Genomic DNA, 24,939 nt, shown 5'->3' with positions numbered 1-24,939 from the left:
AGGCTCGAGCGGTTTTCGAGCCATTTGCGGCACGCGGCCTCTTCGTCAAGCTCTGCCACCCCTGGCATCCGAGGGAATTTCGGGGAACAAAGTTGTTGAATATCGGTGGAAAAGAAAATCGCCGCGGCACGAAGAAAAAGATGTACGTGCTCGTCTCGAAGGGGCAGGAACGACACATACAAGCTGCTAGAAAGACTGATAGTCCTCCGCGTTTCATTACCACCTCGGGAAACCGGTAACGCGACCGTTTTCTATTCCCCTCACGATCATCCACGAGTATGATCGTCGGAATTGAGCTTCTTGTTGGGGGGAAAAACGCAACTGGAGCACGCGAAACGAACGCTTCTTGCGTAATTATGAGCGAGGACGGTAGGGCAAGGCAAGACAACGAGCCGGGGTTTCTTTCGGTAGAGGCGTATAGCCATCTTTAACGAGGAATACGGAGAAAGACGAGCTGTCGAAACGGGCCGGCGTAATTTCAAAAGAGGCCGTTCCGGTTTCATCGACGTTCCGCCCGCGGATTGGAAGATTTCGGGGTAGCATGCGTGGGGTGGCGGTCGCCGATGGTGGTGGTGGTGGTGGTGGAGGACGCGCGCAAAACTGCGATGCATGCCGTGGTAGCGGCGCAGCAGTCAGGAAGAAGAAAAGAAAGAGGAAAAAGAAAAAAAGAAGAGAGAGAGAGAGAAAGGAGAATGGGGAGAAGGTGGACGGAGAGCCTTTAGGAAACACGGTATTCAGGAACCCGGGTGGAAAAAGTGGTAGGTTGGGCCTGACGAGTCGCCATCTCTGCCCGCGTCACATCACGTAGCGGGCCCCGAATGGCGGGCTCGAGATATAACGAACCGTCGGCTTGCCGGCGAGAAAAAGTTGGACGATGGCCAGTTACGTACCGCGTCACCACTATCCACAACGCTATACCTGCTTCTCGGTGGAAGAAGGACGAGGAGAAAAGCTCGAGGGAAGCAGCACAGGAACGAGGGACACGTAGTGAGCAAAGACCGAGAGCAAGAGAGAGGACGAGTAAAGAACAGAAAGGAACGGTCCAGATCCTCGTTCTTTCAACCAGCCACTTTCGTTCCTGGCCGCATTCAGCGAACGGGAGGCCCCAGGCTGGGGCTAATGGGACGCAATTAAACGATTGGTATCAAAGAGCACCGCCGGTCGCGCTCGCGGGAATGTCGCGAACTAGATGGCAATGCCGGGGCTGTGCAACAGCGGCAGAAGCACACGGAGGCCCACGGTTGATTCGCTGGCGTGGAGAGGACGAGTCTAGAAAAATCTCGGCCGCGTCCAATTCCATCTCATTAGTGGAGGGAAACGGCAGCTGATGCTTGTCTCTCTTGCGGTCTTAGCGCAAGAAGAAGAAGCGTTCGGAAGCCATGTATGGAACCGGTCTCCCTCTGTCTCCCTATCTATACACCCGTATGTACTCGAACGGTGAATATACCGGGTGTCGACCACGTACCTCGTATTTCCTCTCACGATACGGACAGCCGAACAGACGATCTAGCATTCTTCTCCGTACGATAACCACACGCTCCTGTACACCGGACGACACAACCGGCCAGCGAAATAAGGACTGAGAGAGAAGTTGGCCTAACTGCGAACTTCTGCATAGAGATTCGAGGATAACGCGACCCTTCTGCTCTCAGGCTGATGCAACCACGAGCGGGAATCGACCACTCTGCCGTGCTTAGTCCCGCGCTATACACGTTCTCCGGTCTGATCGACGATCCAGCGTCGCGGGACGATTCCATTCCGTTCGTTCGTTCGTTTAACAAGTTCGAGTACGTTTCCCGTTTATGGGGCGAAATAAACGACGGCGAGCCTCGGTGGAACTCTAAAAACTTGAAACGCCTAAAACGTTAAAGGTTTTCGAAGGAACGACATCTGGACGTTTAAGCGCAGCCTAGATACATCGTGACGTCCTTGAAATCGTACCAACCAGATGACGGATCGCGCGAAATACGTTAGAGAAAATTAGCGGCATTTGGACAGGACACCCTGTACATGTGGACCGCGCTTATATTCCGTATGTGCATATATTCTACACGTATATACCGCGCACAGGCCATACCTGCATGTAGCATGCACATGCATGCGCCGCAAAACAAAGCGAGCTCGTTAGGAGGTGCATTGCAACGACTGCACTCTTTGCTCTCCGGTACATCCTGCTGGCGGTCTGAGTCCGCCGACTTCGGCCTCCGGCCGACTCGCTTCTCTTTGCCCGTTTCTCGCCATTACGAACAAACTCATACTCGAACACGCTTTGGCTTTGTTCGTGGTTCGGTACCAGTCGCCAAGGAAAGGGTAATTGCCTCCAGTCTCTCCCGGCAATGTTCGAGAGATCCCTTTGGCAAACCGTGGAATTGCGTATCGTACCGTGAGATCGATCGTGTAAACTGCGCGCCAGTCGGCGAACGAGTCCCTGATTTATGGCCGTATCGAGCAGCTCAGTCCACCTAGGATTTCAGAGATAAGACGGCTACTACTTTCGCGTACGCGCCACGCTAAAACCGATTGCCAACGCGTCGCTTGGAAAAGACCATCGATTAGAGAACGATACGAGAGCTAAAAGACTCGATAGCGAAGGAAATATGTTTCTGGAGAAGTTTACCATTTCTCTGATCGCTTCCGGAGACTCGATACTCGTGCATGCAACCGATGGAACGCGTCCTAAAGGATAACGGGTGGTAGGAGAGACCGGTAGCCTTAAGGTGGAGATAAAAGCCGAACAGTGAAGTATCGCCTTATTAATGCCAACCGCTTCATTAACGTCAAGCGTTAACACGTGCACAGTCGGTCAGAAGGCAATCCGTATCCGAGGCGAAATTATTACGCGGTGCGGTCTCTCGGCCACGGTACAGGGTGGAAGGTGGCCGAACGCTTTGCTTGTCGATAAAGAGCGGATCCTTCATAAGCGCGGCAAACCGCATAACTCTAGCGCGCGGCAGACAAGCAGAATAAGAGGAAATATGGGAGGTGATCGGCCTCTCTTCGAGGTGGAGTCATGCGAGCACGGCCGTGTAGCCCTGACTGCAAAGAGGAAGACGGAGGAAAAAAGATCACGCGGGTGAAAGAGAGAGGGCGATTGGTCCGAAGAGAAAGAGGCTGCACTAGCGAGAGAAAGAGCGGACGAGAGAGCGAAAAAGAGCGGGAGAGAGGCTCCGAGCGAGCGCCAACTGGGCCGACATAGCTCTCGACTCTCCAGGACGAGTTTATGCGATTTTTACACTCGATCTGATTTTTTGGCGGCGCGCCTCGCTCTCGCGAGACAGATATATGTCCCACAACCATACAAGAGCCGCGCGTATAAAGACATCGAAGCGAAAGCCAACGAGAATTCCTCATCCCATCCTCTCGGCTCACCCTGCTGTTCCCTCCTCGGCCTCGCTGCTTCTCTCCTTCGCGAGCCACGGTACCCCATCATCCTCTTTGCCACCATACTTGGTATACCCCTCTTCCTCCTCCACCGTCTCCCTTCTCCTAACTACCACCCCACCTTCCCTCCCTTCTTCTCTTCCCTTCTCTCACCCCCTTCCCTTCACAAAGCCCAGCTACGGGAACAAGAATACGAAGAGTCGAAGGGCCTCGCCCATAACCGGTTCAGTCTCTCTCGTCATCGCGCTCTCCTCTACTCCGCCTCGACAAACCGGCAACCGACTAACTTACCTACCTGATCCACATAGATATGCCCACGATCGGATACCCAATAAACTGCTGCTTAATCGCGCCACCGTCTTCTGTGACATACATTTTCGCCCGCTATTTCGCCAAACGCCGATGATCACCTCTATCCGCCACGGTTCCAGCCTCCGACTGGTCTCTTCTTAACGCCACGTCGCGGTCACTTCTGGCCCGAGTCAATTGTCACGTACGCTAGCGTTAATTAAAACCACGTCGCGATTCAGTATCGGTTAACGCTAGGTCTAACGCAATCCTTCTAGTCGTTTGGTCGATACGCTGTAACAACGAACGCAATGCTCGTTGTTAGCTCGGTCTACCTTTGAGAAAATAGAAAGGGAGAGAGAAAACGAGCGATCGTTAGCGAATAGCGAGCCAGTAATTTCCGCGTATCCCGACGCAGCGGCGAGAAAAAAGTTCCGCTCGACTGGCGACATCGCTCATCGGCCGAAAGAATGGTCCAATTTGCGGGACTCGTTCCGCGTCGCCCATGTGCGCGCTTCCAACGACGATCACGACGAGAATAGGAGGAAAAAAAGGGGCCTGCTTTCGATTAGAAGGTTCGCTGGGACCGTTTTCTCGATGGCAGACACGCGAGCACGCGAGCAACCGATGTACATTCGTGGACGAGAACAAGGGGGTTGTCGATTCGCCGATCCTAACAGAGGGGGAAGGAAAAAAATTTCTTAACGCGGGGAACAGCGGAGAGGCTGCACAGACGGTGTAGCGTGGCACGGCTATCCCCGATCGAGCAGTACTCACGCATACGGGCTTCACTGTGGCTCGTGTACATAAGCAACGACAGGTAAGAGTGCAAAAGCGAGAGCAAAGAGTTAAAAGAAGAAACGCTGGTGGAACAGCGTCCACTCATCACGCGGCGTGTAGCCGGCCTTTACATAAGCGACCATGCCGCCTGGCGGCGAGAGCGAACGAACGCTTTTACAACTCAATGCAGAGCCCTCCCGAAGGCCCCTTCGAGCTATCTTTCTCTCCATTCCTCTCCCCCGTTTTCTCCGCCGCGTTTCTCTTTCGCTTCTCTCCCTTTAACCACTCGCCCTTCTTCGGACCTCGCATGTTTCTCTCCCTTGCGAGAGGACCAGTCGTACGCGCGCGTACCACTATCTCCTCTCCTTTCTTCCTTCGCCAAACGGACGCATTTATATTGCCGCGAAAAAGAGCAGCTTATTCGCGTCCCGTGACATTCGACGCGTATTCGAGCGAAGAACTGGCCAGGGATTCGAAATAGCCGGCCGTCTTTCCACGTCGTCGAAACGGTGTCGAGGCCGACGCGTATCTCTCAACGATCGCATCTTTCCTCCGCTAGCTCGTCGAAATTTCGTCACGTTTGCAATGGGAAATTTGAATGGTAAGCAGTCGCTGGAAAACCTGCACAACGCGCCGAGCATCGATGATTCCTCGTTCCCGAGTTTCTTCCGAGAAAGCAACCGAATGAAACAATGTAATCGACGATGGTTAACTTTCCACGCAACCAGTTCTCGCGGTGGTAACCGCGTCGCGTGAAGAATTGCATACACGAGATATATCTAGACCATGGCGCGCTTCGGCCGGAAACCGGGTTTTAATTAATACGAATTAATAATTAACAGCGAGACCGTGCTCACGGTCACCGGGTATCGTCTTCGCGCAAAAAACGATCGAAAAGCAGGGTACAATGGGAGGGTCGAAGAGAAACGGCACGGCAGAAAGAGTTAATTATCGCGTCCGTATGATTTCACCGCGGACACGATAATTAACTCAATCCCCTTCTTCGTCTATCCCTTTACCCTCCTGCGGCTTTTTATTCGCTGCGACAGCAGGTATACAAGCCATGAGATATTCAATATCGCGAACGGTTAACGAAGGCTCTCGTCCGCCAAGTGTAACGCAATCATCGCGGCGCCGCGCCGTCGAGAACTCGAGAAAGACAGGCTGCCTCGGTCTTTAAACGAGGCATACAGTGATGATACGTTGCGTAAAAGCAGATGGTGTCTTTTATACGGGTCGTTATTACGCGTGTTACCGAACCATTGTTCTCGCTGCTCGTCTTTGCCTATTCGCCTCGCTTGGCTGCCCCTGATCATCGACTCTTGCCGCGCATACAGAACAGAACCACCCCATATTATCTTTCACTTAAATTTTCTCTCGTTCAAGACATAAGATAACTGTTTTTCTGCGATCACGGGATCTTCTAGAAGATCTAGACCATGGTAAACGCGGCCAGGTGCGCGTCATCTCGCCCAGTTTGCCCTAAACGGATCCCTACGTTGCGTTCTAACGACGCGCGTATGATTTATGCCCCCCATGGTCCGATAAATGCGATTCGTTGGGTCGTTCGACGGCCGAGAAACGCTCATTTTGCGAAACATCGAATACGTCGGGAAAGAAATCGATGATTTCTACGAGCGATGTTATCCAGTTATCTCGGGCGTTCTCTAAATTGATTTCCAGGCCTTGTGAACGGCACCCCAATGGAAAAGCAGAACGCCCCAGCAGCTCTTATCTGGCAACGTCCCTCGCATTTCTCTTAGCCATTACGCGTCTTCGTTTCATTGGACGATACGTGAGTTACCTCGGGAATTTTTAAACGAAATATCTAAAGGATAAAAGGGCGGGGCAGCCAGCTACGCGCGTTAAGGCCCAGAACTGAAGACGACGCGTCGCGAGTTCGAATCCTCGGCATGAATAACTGGAAAAAAGGGACGGGAAAACCAAAATTTCTAAAGGATAAAAAGAAAGAAGAGAAAAAAAGCCACAAATCTTGACGCTGGAGTTGAACCTAATTAACAATACGCGGGGAACGCGTAACATTTTTGTAGCTTCACCGAGCGCATCAATCTTTGAATTACGCGTGAATTAATGCGCGCCGACGCGGTCGTGCTCTCGTCGAAGCTGTGGAAATGCGACACATTGGGCAAACACACGGTCGGCCGGATTTCCGCCGTTCACCGAGTTCCCGAACTCATCGTGAAGCGTACAATTTCGGACACACGGAATTGTAACGACGATCCTCAAATTGGTAACACACCGGCAGCTTGTTAAGTATTCAGCTATGCGCAGCACACTGGTTTACACGAGCGTCCGTTTTCGAATTTGCTCGATGCGAATAAGACAGTTTGACAGGGGAAAATCCTTCAGGATGATCGATTGCTAGAAATGGCACGGTGATTCGTTCTAAGCAACGCAAAATCGAGTACTTGGAACAATTACGATTATTAAAATATAATCGATATTAATTACGACGATAAACAACGTGGAAATTTGATTCGACGTTTGCTTGAAATTTGCCAAGGCTGCTAGGACGATGGACAATCAAATTATGATATCGTACAAAATATAATTCCTGTTAATAAGCGATAGAAAAGACATTAGAAAATACAAAGAGATTCGTCAACTAAATATACTACCCAGTTGCAAAATAATAGAATCACTCGAACAAGCGTACGATCTTTACCAATAAATAAAATTCGTTAAAAAATCCAGCAAACAAACGTTCTGCCTAGTTATAAAATATTACCAAAGTTACTCGAGATAACCGGTTTCATTTCACTAGTTATTTTGCAGCACAGCGATTATACCGCCAACTATCTATCGTCCCTACTACTTTATTTATACATGACGTGGCTAATTAAGCGCGTAAAACTAGGAAAAAATGTTGCGTTAATCGCATCGGAGCAATCCGACGAAGTCGGTCAAGCGTAAAAGCATATGCGCGATTACTATGTACGCACGATTACTACAGCTTTTACGTGGCAGTTAATTATTTATCAGTAGAACACGTCATCGTGTCGATAAGTTTGAACGTTATCGCGCAGAATTTGCCATATCTTGCACTTTCCATTCATTTTTTTTCCGTCCATCCCAGCGATGCACGCCTTCGCGTCGGTAGCCACGACACGGTCGTTAATTTATAATCGAGCTCGTTACCCTCGAATGAAAACGTTTCCTCGTTAATTATCGCCTTTAATTTTTACTCGACACCGGAGCGCGAATATAACCAGCGCTAGTTCCAACGGTGACGAATAGCTTCATTCCGGTGGAAAATAAAAGCCTCGAAAACGAAACAGAGATGAATTAAAGATTATCTGACGATGAAGTTCTAATAATACATTGCCATGTCCGATTATAACGCGTTAGCGATCTCGAGAATTGTAGCCAATTTACAGACAGTCGAAGTATCCGACGGCAACAAATCAATGGCGCCTTTACGACGCCGTGAATCCAATTCCGAGTTAAACTAAAACCTTTCACGCGTCTCTTTTTATAATCTAAAAACAATAAAGTCGATGTTATAAAAATCTGTCTAAGCTATGTTTCATAAAGTTTCGTAAGAAGGTGATTCGACTTGAATTTTATTCATGTGCATTAAAATAATTAGGGGATCAATTAATACCGTCATAACCGAAAATTGTTATGTCTTCTGTAAATGCCTGCAATTACCTCAATGAACATAACGATACTGGATTTTTACACCCTTCATGTCCTGCGCGCATATTACTTTTAAAATGCCCGATATCCTTGGACATGAAATGTTGAAATTGCTCTTGCCGAAAGATGGTTTCGTAACGGTTGATTATTATCCAATACACGCTTGCTCAATGGCCTCCGAGGGAAATTATACGATGCGCGGTAAAAATGTCATCGACGAATAATGCGAGAGGACAAACAGATCGATTATGATTACCTTTTTGCCGTAAGTGCATCGTTTCGAATCACGCAAGTCGTCTAATGATTATGAGGAGGAAAAGAAACGGAGAGAAAAGGGAAAAGAGAAGAAGGAATGCGTTGGAATCTTACTTGGCGCGACACCGGTTTCCGTCGAGATAATTTATCGCAAGAACATTTTTCGAGCGATTCCTTTGCCGCGATCATTAACCGTACTGTGGTAATTATCGTGCGCGTTTACCATCGCCGGTCTGAAGCAACATAAAATTGACTTTTACATCTTGATTTATTCGCATTTTTTCTTTTCCAATTGAAAACGATGACCTAATGATCTAACGGCGATGACACGATGTTAACTACTCGTTTTGAACATAGCCATTGGAACTTTTATCGAAGTCAGTGTATTACTTTGAAATATCGATATACCCGCGTTTAGACGCGACATCTACACTTTGTAAGATACGAGGTTATGTATTTGCGACAGGTATGCGTTTGATAAAAATTATCCGCGTGCGTAAACCATTCGCCGAATTATTAAATGAAACGTCGTTTTATTCGCATGGTGAAAATAAAGAAAACAGAACGATAGCCATGCAATTAAAACGCTAACCTAGGCGCGCATGTAGTTTACAAAGGAAAATAAATAGAATAAGCAATTGCATACACGATACAAATTAAGGCGGCACGTTTTGAAGCTATTTCGTTTTTATCGATCCTATAGAATCAAAAATGAGAAAAATATCTTTTAAGTTGCATGGATCTCTTAATTTTGTAAATGTTATTTTCGACGATGTCGAATAAAGTATACTAGCTCAATCAACGATTACTGCTAGACAACGCGCAACTAGTACGACCAAAACAGCAGTACCAATCTCAATTTATTCGATCAAAATTCAATTGCAAAACGATTTGGAAAATTTGAATAACATTAGCGATTCGTAAAATTGACATTGAAGTTAATGGAACTGCATAAACAGTGCCATAACGCGCACGCAACAGAAACATTACACTAAACCGTCCACAATCGGTAAATATCAAAATGATATGCGGTTCACCGCAAACGATCAAGCCGCAAAATTATCAGGTTCACGCGAGAAACATTAAAGGTGAGCAGTAATTTGACCAAAACAAAAAACTAAATTCAGAACACAGAATGCACTTGCACATACACGCACGTGCACGTATAGGTGAGCGTCACAGGCACACGTGTGAACAATCGTAAGATGGCTCCATCATATCCACTTGGCGTCGAAATGGAAAGCCAGCGGGATTTTTGGCGACTTACGTACCAGTGTCGGTGTCCAATCCGCGGTGACATCGCGAGCTGGACAACAATCGTGCAACGATACCGTGAAAAACAATGGAAAAACGGTTGAACCGAAATCGCGGCAGAGAAAAGATAACCGCGACGACACGGTGGCCATGTTGATCTTTCGCCCCACCCGATTCGTCGTGAGCGCTTAGAGCACGCACGATCGTTGCGCCACGGCGCGGCACGTTATCCACTGTTATAGGCCCGCGCGTTCCCTCATCGACCGGTTTTCATAGCCGTGTGCCAAGCTTAACTCCATCCCAGCATGCTCCCCGTTGGGTTCTCCCGAGTCGCCATATTGCCATGAGACGAGTTCGAGGCAGATCTGCGCAGGTCGGATGCCGCGGAGGCAACCTTTGCCTCGGATACACCCACGTCGCGTATTTATCTATTAGATTTACATTGGCGATACATCCTTCAATGACCGATTCGACGCCTGACGCGGCCTTAAGTGCGCGATTAACAATATATCGAGTGCCAAATGAACGTTTAGCTTGGGAACGTTTCACTCTGAAAAGGTAAGCACGTGGATGCGCGAGTAGCGTTTCTATGTAGGCACGGTTATAGTTGAACATGACAGAGCGCGCGCGTGTGTGCGTGAGCGAGAGAATATGACAGACTGTGTACGGCGGCCATAATGGCATCGATACTGACAAAAGTAAATATTCTACTTTCCTTTTAAAACGAATCGCCGAAGCGTAACGAAAGATCGCCTTGCAGTTTTGGAATCATACGGTTTCGGTGCATAATGCGGCTGAAAGAGTCGCCGTTTTACAAGACGCTTTTGTTATCATGGTAGTACGCGTGCGTGGATTCGCTGACTCACGCACACAGGCACGCATAAACATTTGGCATTGCAGTCGTGTTTGTGCCTGCGCGGTAAACCGTAAACGTTTATGAACTATTTATAAAAAGTGTGATAAATGTACCGTCCGTCAGTAGAGGAAAATGTAGTATGTATAATGAAAATGTAAAGTCCGAAAATCGAAACGAAAACGACCGGACTGCCCCGACTATATATGGAGCTCCTAAATACGCGTTGAAATAATTATGAACATTAGCAGGGAAATTTCGATTATTAAAGCACACCCCAAATTCTCAATAAAATACAATTATCCGAATTATTAATGAGACTTGTATAAAATATCTGACGGGGCGAAATTTAAGGATTGGAACGATTCCAACGAACGTTTCACGACCGAATTCCTCATTAACATCCAACGGGATGCGCTTTCTCAATTCTGCTGGCTGCTTGTGTCAACAAAAGTGTTGCACACACAGTGCGCACAGACGGGTCTGGAATCGTAAATAAATCGTCCGGAAACGATACCACCACACGGCATCTACTCGAGTAGAAAAAACAAGTGGGTCCAAGCAGCGCCACATGTTGAAAATAAGTCATCATCTAGAAGCGAGTTTTTTCCTCCCAAGCGGAGAACCCGAAATACACCCGACCCCCCTCCCGCCTTTATGTTATCGCGACTTTTAAAAAAGGAGGAAATAAATCGTTTCAAGTTGGATAATAACTCGTATCAAAAGTTCGTGAAACGAAACTTTTGCAATTACCCCTGGCGCTTTTATAAAAATGGGCAAAAATTACTTCGAGAAGACCGATATAACTCCCAATGTATTTCCAACCATGATAAGAACCGTACATATTTTTTCCACCGATTCACAGAAGCCTACCTTTACCCTTTCTCGCACGGTCAGAAGTTTTTCGTTCGAAAACGGCTCTCAACCCCATTCCAATTACCACTGTGCAAGCCATACGTCTTACACGTATACTCAAGTATACGAAGCTACGCGAAGCGCTCTATTTTCACCGTGATTACCGAAACGTCCGCAGAACTTCTCTGTATCCACCAAGTATACCTGCTCATCCACTCGCGATACCGAGATGCTGTCTCGTCTTCAGAAACTGGTAGCAGTAGCCCAGACAGTGGCTGTATACCGCGAATGAAAGCCACCGGATAGTTTCGCGGTGCAGCTAATTTACGCGAAGTCGAGCAATAAACATCGCGTCTCTCGCTAGAGAATACCAGGCGAACGCGCACACGGATGAACGAACGAACGAAGCTGAGACCGAGGAGAACAGAGCGAGAGGGAAAAGCGACAAAGTGCGTTCGTGTGTACGAACGAGAAGCATACGCACGTAGGGCGCAACAGTAGCCGTAGCGCCGGTTAATTAGGGTTTAAGTTTATGAGGTGCAGGCGCGCACGCCCTACCCCCGCCTCCCCCATTCCACCTCTCGCCACCCCCACCGACTCAACCCCTCCATCGTTTCCCATGGTCTTTGTCGCTCCCCGTTAAAGCGGGTCTGGTTGTTTCTCTGTCTGCTACACCCCCACAAGCCCCCATCCCCATGCGCGCGATTCACCAAACCACCACCAGCACCGGTAACATCGTCCTTTGCATTCTACGCGCATACATATGCTTACACGGGAGGGATTAATATGTGCGTGTGCACACGAGGATATCAAACTTCACACGCGAGAGCAATAACAAATGTTGGACGTTCACAGCTTCACAGGTTTATCGCCGTTACCGCCGATTTACGCGTGGCTGTGATAAAAACAAAAAAAAAAAAAGAAAGAGAGGGAGAACAGATCGAAATAACGGCAGCCGGCTACCCAAAGGATGGTGATTACCGTCGCCTAAATGAAAAACCCGATACATTATGGGCTTTTCAACGGCAACGACCGACACCTATGCTGTATCACGTATGCTTCCGAAGATTCTTTTTCCTCGCGGAATTTTATGAGGATTTCCTTTTTCATACCGGACACTCGTACTCTGTAATTTCGATTAGTTTCGGCTAAGAACATTTTCGAGACTGTACTAATCATTCGAACGATATTAATTGCTCATTTGTAAGTAGAACCGCGAACAAGAATCCGTTTCAGATTTCGTCGACGTTAGAAAATGTAACGCTGTGGATAGAGAAATATTCGGTGAAAGTGATGTCGAAGCGTTTCTCGAGAAGAGTTAACGGTACGATTAAAGGCACGATACCGTTGAATACGCTCGTATACGGTCGTATGTAGCAATATATTTTGGTTTCCAGACAGTAACCCCTGTTCCTCCGAGCTGCTGTCATTGCTCTTCTTCCTGCCTTCTCTTGCTTTCTTTTCCTCTTTCGTGGCAACGTAGATCTGTCTACTGACAGATCCATTAACGTCGTTGATAGGCGTATAAGATTTACACGCTACAAATACTTAATGGCGCGTTATAACCTGACGGCGAAATTTTACAATTTACGCGTCTTTCATTTCGCTTTACGTCACTTGAAATAGTAGTAGTATCTTTCATTCTGTTCGTTTCCCCGTTATTCAATGCTCGTAATTATAATCCTCTTCGTTAGTTTACACAATATTTTGCAGACTCGAATGCCTCTCCGCTGCAATGGCACCGACGCACAGCGGAAAGCACGTGGAGAATCCTTTGTGCGAGAACCAGTGTCGTTATCGGATAAAGTTATACGCTGGTCACTTAATGACTACACAATCTAATCTCGAAGTGAAATCCGCCAGCAGTGTCGATGTGCGTTGGCAAAATAAGCGATCGGTAATCCCGTTATTAATGAGCTTTACTCCGTTCACAATGGATATTAATTCCACACGGTACGCTCGTATAAATTGCATCGAATTAAGATACTTCGTCATACACTCCCTCCCTTAGTTATAATATCCTCGATGAAAATTCATAAATGTACGTTCGTTGAAATCGCCAGACTTTTTTTCGCATTTCTTGCGGCCGGCTATCATCCACTCGTACGTTATTCCAGCGAAATTATCATAATACGTTTGCAGACTGCAACTCCTGACGCCGTATATCGCTGGCTCGTGATTCTATCGTCCGCTAGCTACCGTCACAGCTCGGATCAGCCGCAGTACGCGAACTACGAGAAGCTACTACATTGCTAAGCATTTTTTCAATATTTTAACGACGCTCGATATTATCGCGCGTGTCAGAGAGATATCAAAATCACGACCGTACGCGTCCATTACTCGTCGTTAATTACGTACTCCGAGAAGATCTTGGCGTTTCAACTCTGGTCTGCAACGAAGTGATTTAAGAAGCGGCGCAGATATAGCCCCCGCGTTGACCACGTCTAAGCAAATAAACATACTGACATATCCTTCTATTAGCCTCGTAGTTGAAACGTTCGTGTTACATGTTATTCGTCATTGTAATTGTATATCGTTGAGTTGCACAGTCATGAATAATCGAACGACAGAGTACACCGAGCCGGTGAGTACAGACAGCTGTGTGGTAAGAATTGAGTCCTCGAGTAGATCGCGTGTCGAGTCACGGTTATTCTATTATTTATCCAGAGCGGTGTGGTGCTTGCTGGCCAGAAGGTGTCGTCAACAGCTCATAAAATCAGATCGGGTTTGGATGCGGGTGTTATCAATCTCGTTCTGTCTGAAAAGGGGATTCGGTGTGTTCGCGTGCTACGAACCAACGGTATCAACCGGAAATCTCCTGTCGCAGGTTGGTCTCGCGCGAAACCTTGCATCGCGTGTTGCCATGCTACTGCAGTCGGACAAAAACCAACGAGAGATAAGGCCACCTCTTGGAAGAAGGGCTGAAACGGGTCGGAAGGAAGGAGGAGAAAAAAGAGGAGTCAGGGCGATTTGAAACACAAGAGAAAAAGAGAGAGGTACAAAAAAAGGAGAGAATCGCTGCCGCCGCGTGATACGGCCAGCTTTCGAATGCGCCGAGTGCAAACGAGTCCACCACTCGACGAAACTCACGCGGCCGTTCCCTCTTTCGTGATCTCTCGCGATATTCTTCAGGCCGACCGCTTCCACGTTGCACACGTTTATGCAGATATCCATGCACACATATCCGGGCGGCATACCGCGCACCACGGAGAGACGCGCGCAAAAACTCGCGTGGGAATGCAAAAATGCGATTCACCGGTGCGGCCAACCACGGCCGGTCTCTTCGCGAGAGTTCTTGTTACATCAGATAAAGGCCAGCCGCTGAAAAAAAACGCGGTTTCGTTAACGAGTTCAAGTGCCCATTCCGGAGTACGTCAAACTAATTGCACACGCGGATATATTTCCATCGTCTCCCTTAAGAACCTTCCTTTATCGGCGTGTCGTGTTACGACCAGATTTTAGACTGCCATAATATAAATCCATCCTCTTTCTGTAATTCATCCGACCGGATATTCAACATTCCCATTCGTTGTTCTTGTCGAAAGTACATAGAAAATTTGAAATTGGCAAAGCGATACTAAAAATATTAAAGATATTCGTATAAATAATAGAAGCTATTTCTCGAGTGGAAGAGAAGAGAGGAAAGAATAGGATGTTCATTTTCATCGTTGCAACGATCTTTACTCGATACTTGAACAAATATACGATCGCGCACACCGCGTGACTTCACTTATTATTACGTATCTGGGTGGCTGGGCGGGACGAGGGGCGAAAGCCAGCGGTATATATGTAACGGGGGAGGGGAGGGTGGTACATAATATATATCTAACTGCGCCGCGCCGCGTAATTAAATCATGCCGACGGTTTTGCAATTAAACTCGATTATTTGCTCGTCGCTAGCCGCCCTGCGCGCACCGGCCTCGATTTAACTCTTTCAAGCGACGCGCGCCCACCCTTCGGCACCCTTCGTCCCATTCGTCCGATGCAATATCCTTCTACTTGATACTGCGGGGCCAGTCACCATCTCCGAGCTCATTTCAAAACGCATTCCTCTCGGCCGTTTAATTGCCGCTGAAATTCAATTAATCTTTCGCCCAAGGTTTTCCGACCAGTCTATCCCTCTTCTTTGTCTTTTAACTTCCATCCACGATACTGGCCGAGGTTAAGAAAGCGTTCTCGATTCTTATTCTCCGTTTTATGATCATATTCAGAAATGTTTGCCACCTAAAGTGGACCTTCTTTTATTGGGGGCTTTTATGGGACCGGTATACGGGGCCGACAAAATAAAAACTGCTGAAAACGAAGTCTAAGGTTGACTGAGAATTTGCATTGTAGACGAAGGTTAAGGTGCAGCAGGTAGTTCCGGTACTTTGCTCGTTTATACGATGTGGTTGTTACGGGTAATAAAACGGCATCACCGTGACCATGCTTAAATATCTGTGTACACGAGGAAATTTAGGCACCGTTTTCATACTTTTCCGCGCGTTCGCAGTGGCAAGCAAGAGCATGCGGAGAGCCCTGTATCATTTTAATTTCAATTACGATGAAAAAGGACACGATGGTCCTCGTAGGATTCCATATTACGGTCCTCGGATCCTAGGGCTCGTAGGACGATGGTCCTGTATCATTTTAATTTCAATTACGATGAAAAAGGACACGTAATATGGAAAGAGACGATATTTTAATAGCAAGCGAGTCGTAGCCGCGACACGAACAACAGTTTCCGATTTTATCTCGTTAGAAAATGAGTCTCCTATCTTTAACGTCCGAAATTTAGAAAATACCGTTCAGCAGTAAAAAAATGTTTTCCGGGCAGAACTCAAGGAACGTGCGGATCACCTTGCATTATCCCAAACTTTCACCGAACGAAAAGCGTCGTCCTCTTTTTTACTACCCCCCCAAAAAATAACAAGGCGCCGTGGGGCCCTAACAAGGGAAACGAGCCAACTTTCACCGAGAAAAGTCGGAATCGTCAGTTTCTACAAACCGTTCTACACTACCGTGGCAAAGGTGCACGAAAAAAAGTGAAATTTCAAAGGCAATAAAAAAGTAAAAGTCGTTTTTTTGTCAGGGGACACGCAACGACATAAAACATCCTTCGACAAAAAGGGAAAAGATCCTTAGATCCTTATTAAGAAGTTGTGTTCTTTGCGTGACGAATCTTTCGGAAAACTTTCTCTATTCGTAGGACGCGAAAAAAAGAACAGGTTTGCTGCTTAAAACATTCGTCGCTACTATGCCTCTGCAGAAACTTCGTATCTCTTTTATTAAAGATATTTTTAATTCACGTAAAAATTGTTTTTTCGATACTGTTCGCCTTTCTACATAATTTTGTCAAAATATATAAACTGAAAAATAACAATTTTCCACAACAAAAGACTAAAAAAATAATAACAATCGTGGCAGCAAATTATCGTCCAGTATAATAACTATGCATTAAACATATATTTCCTATGAAAAACCAAAGTGTCAATTAAACTGAATTTTCACGACAATCGTAATCGTCGATAAACGCGATCGATGAAAAATCGTGCATCTTCCAGGGACCTTTGATAGCATCTCGTATCCCCAGATCATTAAAGATCTGTATTTTCTCCGGAGTAGCGTTCTCCCTCGATTTTCCCGGGTTTTGTTCGGCCAGCACGTTTGTGTCTCGCTCTGTACCGTGTAACAGGGAGAGCGAAACGGAGGATGCGACAATATCCGGCGCGCCGGCGTCCGACAACTGATAACGCCAAGGGATGTTTATGTATGTGTTCATAATATGTTTCGAGTTATGCTCAACCCCTTCGAAGCATCGAGGCTATCCGTGCTCGAAATTACAGACACGCGAAATTGCTCGAAAACGAACAATACGTCGGATAAATTTCGAAATTCGAGATTTTCATCTCGTTAATCGAACGAAGGAGAAAAGGCGACGGATATTGGGGGCGAAAAGAAGTGGCGATCGGAAACTAAAGGATGGACGAGAGGCGACGCGAGAAACGCTATAATTCCGGGCAAATTTTATCGATGCCGAATGAATAAACCTATAAAAAGGGAAGTACTTTCGCCGGCGACTCAATGGTTTTCGTATCTATATGTAAATAAAGTGGAGAGAGAAAGAGAGCAAAGAGAGAGGGAAGCAGAGAGAGAGAGAGAGAGAGAAGACGCGAGGGAGGAGCTGAGAGGGGAAAAGAAGAGGCGGCCATTTCTCTCCATGGAGCTGGTGTAATTTACGCGAGGACTGAAGATAGCGAAGGAACTTAATTCACGTGCCGCCGACGAAAAAATAGGATAGAACCACTACCACGAGACGGAACCACCTCGTTCGCTGCTCTTAATTCTCGTTACAACGGAAACGCTGCCCTTATCCGTGGCCAATTACCTAAGCTTATTAACTATTCCGGATAAACGAACTCTCTACTCTGTCTCATTCTCGCGCAATCTACGATCCGTACAGAATGGTTCTTCCTTCGACCGACCTTCTTTATACTACACGTATACATACGTGTCATTTAGAATATCGCGCGGTTGTCGCGAAACGACCAAATATCGTAACATCGGCACGTTCCGTATAAAAGGAAACGACCGTGTAGACATTTTTGGTTGTCGGCTGAGCCCGTGACATTCCGCTGGCAATTACATCTCGATAGGAAAGAATACGGTCGACACGGTGTGCGAATCGGGTCCGCGCGACTCGCGTCTCGTGGCCTGGCTATACCTCCGAGTCGAGTGAAATAATAGTTCAGCCTGGATGCCACACCCAGTATTGTGTTCACTCATACTCGTGCCTCTCCTTATGCGCTTGCTTTGGCATTTTACGTAGGTATACATGTCGATGATATACATGTTCCAGCTCGGACGTACTCGACACACGGACGCACGCGCGGTACAAGTGTACAAAAGGGGGCGCGTATATAAGCGTACAAAGACGACGAACACGTAGGCACACGGGCAGACCCGTGGCTGGGTCTCCAAGATAGCGAGATACGAATGTCGAGAGAAAGAGACTACGGGGAGAGAGCCAGGGAGGGACAGAAATAGACGGCAAGAGAGAAAGGGAGGTGAGCAAGGAGCAGCGGAAACAAGGGAGGAGGGGATAGCGGGGGTTGGTTTGGAAGAAAGGTGGGGTCGTGGATGAACGAAAGGGGGTTGTATGGGATGATGGCGGTGGCTTTCTGTTCGTTCACGTTCGCTTCCACGTCCCTGCAGACGTGCCAGCCGCTGATCTACGATTCCCTCGCGCATAGCAGACCGCATAACTCTCGTCTTATACCTCTCGTTGAGATCTGGACGACGATATTGCTTATCCGCGTGTTCGAACCGCGACCCGCTTCAAATCCCCGCTAAACAAAGAAGAAACGCGAGAGAAAGATTGCCTCGCGTCTTTAGGGTGGCGTTTCGAGGGGTGGACTTGGTAAATCCGCTCGTTCATTCCGCGCCGGATGAAATATCCTAACGTGAATTTCAAATGGGATAACATTCCGGTCAATTTATAGTTAATAAACATGAGAACGAGAGAGCAGAGATAGTTGGCTGAATGAATTTCACTCGAGAGGGTGCATAAAGTGTCGCGAACCCTTATCCCACGATAGGCGCGGTTGCCTCACGATCGTATGGAAAAACGTCGATAATCCGATGCGAAGGAGAGAGAAACCGTGGGATATAGGAGTTTTACAAAGGCAGCAATTTCCAGACGATCGCGATCATTAATAGGATGGCGACTCGTCTCGGTGAACTGGCCATAAAGAGCGGCAGAAAAACTCGAAAGGTATAAATTCTATTATGACCCTCCGGCGCAGTCTCAAGCATGGTATTACTAAACAACGTTGTCTCTGGACGGAAGCCTTTTAAAAGAATGGAACAAGGGAGACGAAGAAGGTGAGAGGTATTTTGTGGAAGAGATAGCGGAGAGCGAAGCGAGAGGAGAAGATAGCGGCGGAGGAGAAAGAGGAGGAAAAGGAAAGCGTCCGCCCCTTTCCTTGTGCTCGGTTCAGGGTTCCAGCTCGTGCAAGCGGTTAACGCAGCCATTTCACGCCTCGAGAAGCATCCAGTTTCCTCATCCAAATTCTAACCAAATTCACGGATATCTCTCCTCCGACAAGCTACGAGGATTTCTATTTAGCAGAAGTTGGAACATGGCGGAGACAATTGAGAGAAATCGAGGAAGTGCTTCTTCCCGGCCATTGCAAATTAATCCTTCCATCTATACAACCGTATACAGACCGCGTTATATGAAAACGCTTTACAGTAGGGAATGACAGTTTGTTTTACAAATTACAAAGCGCCGTTCATTCACCGAGAAAGAAAGGAAAAGCTACGAAATAAATGCACGCACACTACTGATAAACCAGTGAAAGGGAGGAACGGATAACTCGATAATCGAGATGCTGCATCACGCAGCCCATCGCCTCGAATAACCCTCCGTCAATGTGATCTTCCTACCAACCCTTTAGCCATTTAATCCTTCGTCAATCGGTGGAGTTCGATCGGACTACGGTTATCCCTTAAAACTGCAATTCTTTATGGAATTAAATGGTAATTAACGAGGACGACTTGGTTTCTCGTTCTTCCAACGGAGGGTGAGAATGAGAGGGGACGTCACAAACCGGAAAATCGCGCGCAACGAAATCCCGTGTTGGGGACGCGCAATCAAGGGAATATGCCCATTGAAACGGCGCGTACGTTGTCTGATACCGATACAACATCTATTCCACGGAGAATTTCCATATAGGATTCGGCTTATGTCGGTTGCTGGATGCGCGAAACCGTCCGATCTACGTGCCATCGAATTTTTACGGGCAGCCTCCGTTCTATCAGTTTACCTCGTAAAGCCTCGCGACCCTTTCTGCGTTTTTCCTGGCAGAATGGCTTAAAGTGAGTATCGATCAGAAAGTCTGAGGGAATTACGGTCCATGAGCGATTCTCCATTGCCTATACCAAGTGGTTATATGTGCCATACGTCGTGTGCCATAGGAAAGGGGCGGCAACCGCAGCAGCACGACTGTCCTTCCTCTCACCCTCCGTCGCCATACCCGTACTCGGCTACCCCAATTTCACCCCCGAGAGCCAATATTTATTGATCACCCTCGAAGGCATCGTTCTGTATTCTCTCTGCCTCGCTCTCCTTCTCTTACTCTCGCGCGGCTAGTCTTCCCTATTCTTCCCCCCGCCCCGATTTCCTTCCAACGCCACCTCCTGCACGTTCTCTCGTGGCGAACCTTTTCTTCGTTTTCTCTTTCTGCCTCGTTGTTCCCTCGTTTTCAAGAAAAAGAGAAACACGGGATCGGTCGCGCTGTCGAGACGCTCGCAGCTGTTCTTCGCGATGCTTCTTTTCCCGGCCGCCTCGCACAGGCAAAGAGTTCGTCAACGGGGGAAAGGGAAACGGAGTCGGAAAGCAGCAATAGCAGCCCGGGACTCTCGACGCGATGAAAATTCACCCCACGACTCTTTATATTCTTGGAAGCCTGCCTCCCGTGCCGCTCAAGAATGCCACAGCTCTACACCGAATTCGTGAAATTCGAGGGGGTAGCTCTCTCTCTCGTCTGCTGTGGTAGCAGCATCTGTGCGAGCACGCCTCGCCCCGAATAAATCTAATCTCTTGACACACGATCCGAATTCGGCACGAAACTTTCGAATGGCCGTTTAAAACGCTCACGGGACGAACGCGACGTCGACGAACCAGAAGCGTTTCATCGAGTCGAGTCTTCGGCGTCGTCCCATTCCAGACGGTGATTTCAATCGGTCGTAATCCTCGTGTCGCATTTCCTCGGTGTCCCCGATTGAAATCATCCTGCTGGAAATCGACGCCGAAACCTTGAACACGCGAAACGCCTTCTAACTTTAATCATGTTTGAAGAAAGCACAACTCAACTCACCTTGCAACCATGTCCAATGCGGCTTAGCAATATCTTCCTTACCTGTGACAGAGAGAAAAGTCTACGTGAGGATTCAACGTTCTCTGGTTGGCTGGCGTAGACGCGCGCGCGCGCTCGTGTATTCGCAACGGCGTGGAACGATCCGAATAAATCTTTTTCGACGATCGAATTGAACGCAACACCGGCTGGATCTGGAGTGGGTCGGGTACGGGACGAGCGAGAGGTAGAAATCGCCGGGATATCGCGTACATATAATAAGAGGCGTCACTTTTTGAATTATTCGCTGAAAACTGATCACCGCCTGCGCGAAACATCGTAAATCCTGGAAATGTTTAAGCAGCCCGGGCGCGTATAATGCGAGAGCAGCGCGCACGATCGATCGATCGGAACATTTTAAAACCGAGCCAATGAGAATAACTCGTGGCCCGTCATAAATGAAGCCATAAATCGTATTTAGCCATTCGCCAAGCCGAGGCGATATATCGCGGCATCGGACAACACAATTTTCTATCGGATAGTTCAATTTCTAGATCGAGGATTCATATTTAAAAATATCCGCGCCAATCGCACGGGATTAAACAATTAACGATCCCCAGTGCCCCTTCGCGCCACCGTTACCCCTTCCTTCATCTGTGTCACGTTTGTTCGACGAGCAACCCTCTCCTACCCTCTTCTCGCCCCTTCCTCTTGTTTTTCATTTCGCCGGCGATTTCGCTGGCGCGTGATGAAACGTCGATCGATCAGCTACTGAATGCATTTTGTACGCGGCCATCGAACGCCGGATTGTGTTCGTTAATATTCTATTAGACATGGACAAATGCGTGCCGTGTTTCAACGACACTCCGCGTTTAATCTCCTTCCCTCATTATACATTCAATCTCTCGTAAAGTGAAAATGACGCCCGGCAGGGATTCGCTCAAAGCGGTCCTTTCCATCCGTTTCGAATTCCGGCGAATCAAACACCTGCTGTGATTACCGACGAACAATGGCGCGGTTCTTTTTATAAATTTCCGATTCCAGAAATACGCTATAAAATAGAAACAGATTACGATTACAGCACGATACAATAGCGCCACTGATCGTGAAACCACCGCTTCCGCCGCCGTTATGCAAAATTAAAATGTAATGCAAAATGCAATCGGTCAACATTAGCAAACAGCAGCAGACACGGTGCATGATCATCGTAGCGGAAAGGATTAAGTTAATCGCGCGAAATGGGAAATTTCAATTGTCAAACGACTCGCTTCAGAACACGCGGCAATTATGCGCGCGCGCCTCGCCGCGCCGCTTCTAACTCACCGTAATAACAGAATAGTATAATCAATTTCGATCGCGACTCGAATTACGATGCCTCGGTTACATCAATCATTAACTCGTTTATCGTGTAACCGGGCTAGTTAGTCACGATCGTAAAGCAACCTATTGAAAGTATAATGCGGCCCAACGAAAAGGGGTAGGCAGGCGGCGGCGGCAGCGATGGCCGCGCATTAAACCAAACACAGCCGTTTTACACGCGTATCGGCTACAAACGTACTGGCCATGATAATCTAACATCTAAGAACAACTTCTTTCCTGCCCAGCCGGGCTCTGTCATCCATATTCTAGTTATTTGCGCACGTGCACGGCCGCCAGCTCTCGACTCGTGCGTCGGTGGTGCCTCTACTCACACGTGGGTGTACACACGCGCGTACCACGTACTTACGTGTGTTCGCACGAGCAAACGCGCCTACTTAAGTCAGATATTATCGGCAGAGGAGGCAATTCGATCGCGTGTACCGAAGCATGGTGCAGCGCTGATATAGAACTACTAAACAGGTCGTAGATCAGCTCGGTTAGTTATAACGCTGCCTCTGCTTTCGCCCCTACCAACACCCCCTTCGACGCTCAACCAATTCCCACCGGTGTTCTGGATCATTTGGCGGCCCGCGGCCGTCAGATGCGCGCATGCACCGCTACCACGCTCTCTGCGCGCTATCGCGATCCCGTAATTCGCCCTTCCATCGACTCTATGATTTTTAGAAACGATTTCGGGAAAAAAACCACATCAACGGACAACGCCACCCACCCCAGGGGAACTGCGCTATTTTTACGGCCGTGGGATACAACGCTGCGAGATTCGTCGATCGCTGGAAATAAAGCGCTCCGCGATAGCTGGTTCCCGCGTGTTCCATTCACGCCCCGTTCTCTCTCTCTCTTTTTCCGTGTCTTTCTCTGTTCCTCTGCAGCTTGGAATCGCGGTTTTCCGGTCAATCTCGCCCCGTCTTCGAGTATCGGCCTCCTTTTTCTCATCCCTTTCTCGCTGCGCGATTTCAACGGATCGCAGTGAGTGGTTCGATGGTCGCAGATCTTGAACGAAACGCGGAGTTGTAAATCAGCGAGGAAATCTCATATCCCCGGCGAAAGCCGCGATGGCGCCTCGTTCTTTCGTACGGCCGGCTACGGCCTCCGACCGACGAATTGATAATTCAAGAGGGAACGCGTTATTGGCTCCCGAAGTGAAAATCTGCAGACCGGTGACTTACGACACATTGCCGGTGACTGGTTATTAGATTATTGGTCGTATCGACAGCTCGTGCGTTGGCTGCCCGATATAGGGTGGAAGGCAGGAGTCAGAGAGGCAGCCCGACAGGGTGGAGAGAGAGAGAGAAAAGGGGGTAGATTCGGGGGATGGCGATGGCCGGTGATGGTGTCGCTGCTTGTGGGTCGCGTACGGACCACGTACAAATATAGAGGGGACCCCGGGGTGTGAGGGGTGACTGAGAGGCAGAGGAAGAGCAGGGGGGCCAGCGGCGGTGGGACAAAATGGGGAGACCGTGATAACGATAACGTACGATCGGCATTAGCTGGCGGCTTGCAGCGGCTGATGGATGCGCTAATTATCAGCAAGCAGGAGTTACAGTGTTTCGCGTAGCCGTCCGCGCGCGCGGACGATCACTATGCGTTTCCGATAGAGACCATCGTGAAAAAAGAGATTACGCGCGGCACGGTGAAAAAAAAAACACGAAAAATCCGGAATTGCCGAGCATTTCACGTGACGGTTTTGGCTGTGGAAAATTCGAACGAGCATCTGCCCATTTGGAACGGACTCTGTACCTGTACAGAGCGTCGATCTTTCGATCGGCCAAATCCGAGCCTACGTCCTGATCGCCTCGTGTTGCATAATTTGCAAATTCGCTATTGTTATCGCGATTGTGAAAATGGTGGTCTGAATGAAATTCAGGAAAAAGACAGAAATTGAAACAAGAGATAAAGAAATAGTTTGTCTTGGAAACGAAGCTATTTCTCTGTTTCTTTGATCCTTTTTTTCTTTTGGCGAGTTTAAAAGGAAGTCGACGATAGAAAATCTATTTCGTTGGCGATCCGAACGGACGATACAAAAGCGGTCCGACCAATTTTCTTCCCTCTTACGTTCAATTTCGAAGAGCGGAATCGTAGTTCTCGCATATCCGTGTAAACCTATACGTATCCGGAAACCGCAAGCTGCGGTCTAAGCCCTAGATGCATCTACGTAACATAATCTACGATAGCGGGCGGCGCGTATATAGCGCACGATCGGTCGAGATCCGGTGCCCCGTAATGAACATTGCGCTTGTTTATTTAATGGGAAATTCGGTGGCGCCATAAAGCTCGAAGAAGGGGGTGAAACCTATTAAATTTATGTTTTCGGTTTACCCGCTCTGACGGATCGCAATGCCCGCACGCGTCGACCTCTAGCCACCCCCTGTCGTGGTTCGACCACCCTCCACCCACTTG

The 24,939-nt window shown here is 48.0% G+C and overlaps 1 protein-coding gene across 1 annotated transcript in view; it reads right to left on the bottom strand.

Moving 5' to 3' along the window:
* Positions 1–24,939, bottom strand: part of LOC100747402 (homeotic protein ultrabithorax) — a 124,362-nt gene that overhangs the window by 44,622 nt on the left and 54,801 nt on the right. The window contains exon 2 of the mRNA XM_033319434.1: positions 21,187–21,228. Within this exon, the coding sequence (XP_033175325.1) occupies positions 21,187–21,228 (42 nt within the window). The remainder of the gene's footprint in view (positions 1–21,186; positions 21,229–24,939) is intronic.

This window comes from Bombus impatiens, unplaced genomic scaffold, assembly GCF_000188095.3.
Source record: "Bombus impatiens unplaced genomic scaffold, BIMP_2.2 scf_0152, whole genome shotgun sequence".
In the NCBI taxonomy this organism is placed as follows: Eukaryota; Metazoa; Arthropoda; class Insecta; order Hymenoptera; family Apidae; genus Bombus; species Bombus impatiens.
Note: the sequence above shows the minus strand (reverse complement) of the source record. Positions and strands in the feature narration are given on the sequence as shown.